The 2,856-nt window shown below is 52.4% G+C and overlaps 1 protein-coding gene across 1 annotated transcript; it reads left to right on the forward strand.

Annotated features, from left to right (window-relative positions):
- Positions 1-6: 6 nt before the first annotated feature.
- LOC104276514 (heat shock 70 kDa protein) lies at positions 7-2,343 on the forward strand. Its single transcript, XM_009872869.1, has one exon. The coding sequence runs from the start codon at positions 39-41 to the stop codon at positions 1,941-1,943; it is 1,905 nt and encodes a 634-aa protein (XP_009871171.1). The 5' UTR covers positions 7-38; the 3' UTR covers positions 1,944-2,343.
- The last annotated feature ends 513 nt before the right edge of the window (positions 2,344-2,856 follow it).

Genomic DNA, 2,856 nt, shown 5'->3' on the forward strand with positions numbered 1-2,856 from the left:
GAGAGCGAGCGAGGAGCTGCTCAGAGAAACCTGCCGTCATGTCTGCCAAGGGGCCGGCGATCGGCATCGACCTGGGCACCACGTACTCCTGCGTGGGCGTCTTCCAGCACGGCAAGGTGGAGATCATCGCCAACGACCAGGGCAACCGCACCACGCCCAGCTATGTGGCCTTCACTGATACAGAGCGCCTCATCGGCGACGCTGCCAAGAACCAGGTGGCGATGAACCCCACCAACACCATCTTCGATGCCAAGCGTCTCATTGGCCGCAAGTATGACGACCCCACGGTGCAGTCTGACATGAAGCACTGGCCCTTCCGTGTGGTGAACGAGGGTGGCAAGCCCAAGGTGCAGGTGGAGTACAAGGGTGAGTTGAAGACCTTCTTCCCGGAGGAGATCAGCTCCATGGTCCTTACCAAGATGAAGGAGATTGCTGAGGCCTATCTGGGGCGCAAGGTGCAAAACGCTGTAATCACGGTGCCCGCTTACTTCAACGACTCCCAGCGCCAGGCCACCAAAGATGCTGGAACCATCACTGGCCTTAACGTGATGCGTATTATCAATGAGCCCACGGCAGCTGCTATAGCCTATGGCTTGGACAAGAAAGGTACCCGGGCCGGAGAGAAGAACGTGCTCATCTTTGACTTGGGAGGGGGCACTTTCGATGTGTCCATCCTCACCATTGAGGATGGCATCTTTGAGGTGAAGTCCACAGCTGGTGACACCCACCTGGGTGGAGAGGACTTTGACAACCGCATGGTCAACCACTTTGTGGAAGAATTCAAGCGTAAGCACAAGCGCGACATTGCTGGCAACAAGCGAGCGGTGAGGCGACTGCGCACGGCTTGTGAGAGGGCGAAGCGCACCCTCAGCTCTTCCACGCAAGCTAGCATTGAGATTGACTCCCTCTACGAGGGCATTGACTTCTACACCTCCATTACTCGTGCCCGCTTCGAGGAGCTCAATGCTGATCTCTTCCGCGGCACCCTGGAGCCAGTGGAGAAGGCTCTGCGCGATGCCAAGCTAGACAAAGGCCAGATCCAGGAGATCGTGCTGGTGGGTGGCTCCACTCGTATCCCCAAGATCCAAAAGCTGCTACAGGACTTCTTCAATGGCAAAGAGCTCAACAAGAGCATCAATCCCGACGAGGCTGTTGCTTACGGCGCTGCCGTGCAAGCAGCTATCCTCATGGGAGACAAGTCAGAGAATGTGCAGGATCTGCTGCTGTTGGATGTCACCCCTCTGTCCCTGGGTATCGAGACAGCTGGTGGAGTGATGACTGCTCTCATCAAGCGGAACACCACCATCCCCACCAAACAAACTCAGACCTTCACCACTTACTCAGACAACCAGAGCAGCGTCTTGGTCCAGGTATACGAAGGTGAGAGGGCTATGACGAAGGACAACAACTTGCTGGGCAAATTTGACCTAACAGGCATCCCGCCGGCACCCCGTGGAGTCCCCCAGATCGAGGTCACTTTTGACATTGATGCCAACGGTATCCTGAATGTCAGCGCTGTGGACAAGAGCACGGGTAAAGAGAACAAGATCACCATCACCAATGACAAGGGTCGCCTCAGCAAGGATGACATTGACCGCATGGTGCAAGAGGCAGAGAAATACAAAGCAGAGGATGAAGCTAATCGAGATCGGGTGGCAGCCAAGAACTCCCTCGAGTCCTACACTTACAACATGAAGCAGACAGTGGAGGACGATAAACTGAAGGGAAAGATCAGTGACCAGGACAAGCAGAGAGTGCTTGACAAGTGCCGGGAGGTGGTCTCTTGGCTTGATCGCAACCAGATGGCTGAGAAGGAAGAGTACGAGCACAAGCAGAAAGAGCTGGAGAAACTCTGCAACCCAATCGTCACAAAATTGTACCAGGGAGCTGGAGGTGCTGGAGCGGGTGGCTCTGGTGGCCCGACCATTGAAGAAGTAGATTAAAGAGGACTGAAGCATGGACTGGTTTATGGACAGTCACTCCATTCTTTGCTTTGTTTTTTTTTTTTTTTTTTAACGTTTAAAGGAAACGTCCTTGCCGATAACAGAGTTTATTCTGTTGGGTGTGTATAAAGGCAGATCTGTCAGCTTGGTTTTGATAAAAGGGAAGGCACGTCCTGCTTTATAAGGTTAGTAATAGACAAGTTTTGTTAATTCAGATACAGCTGTTTGTACTCTGGATGTTTGTCTCTGTTCGAGTGTCTCTTCTAAAGTAACCATTTGACTGCTGCAGTTGACAAGTTTCAAGTTATGCATGAAAAATATTTACAGGAGATGAAAAAAATAATGCCAAATTTGGCTTTTGGAAATTTTGGTAATAAATAAAACTTATTTAAAGCATAAACTTATCCTTCTCTCTGTGAAGGGGTAGCAGTGGGGTGGGGGTGGTAACATGTTCTGGAGGGGTAGCCAGCCCCCCTGAAAGGCATTTTGAGCAGAAAAGGGGTAAGATCTGTCAGCTCAATAGTGTGTTGGGGTGGGGGTGACTGGCCTGAAGGAAGCCTAGTGGGGGAAGCCAGCTGGTTTCCCCCCGCAAGGTGCCAGGGAGAGGGTGTCACAGACCCCAAACTCTGGGCAGGGAGAGTATGAGTGTGACCCTGAACACCGCTGTGGCAGGGGGGAAAGGTTTCCTGGAGTTTGGGCTGTTGTTTTTTTCGACAGGACTGGCTTTTCCTCTGCAGCTGGTGGCTTGGGCTGTGGCGCCCAGCCCAGCCGCTCCGGCAGTGGAAATGCAGCCGGATTGTTGTGCTCATTTTACTGAAATAAAACAGCAGGGAAGTAAGTACAACAAAAATAGTCGTGCTTGGCAGGTGGCTGGGCTGGATAAAATAGAGACCGGTTTGTGGCCAGCTGCATA

Source organism: Apaloderma vittatum, unplaced genomic scaffold, assembly GCF_000703405.1.
Source record: "Apaloderma vittatum isolate BGI_N311 unplaced genomic scaffold, ASM70340v1 scaffold44127, whole genome shotgun sequence".
NCBI lineage: Eukaryota > Metazoa > Chordata > Aves > Trogoniformes > Trogonidae > Apaloderma > Apaloderma vittatum.

Coding starts and splice junctions, on each gene's coding strand:
- LOC104276514 (XM_009872869.1), top strand. CDS start 39: ATGTCTGCCAAGGGGCCGGCGATCGGCATCGACCTGGGCACCACGTAC.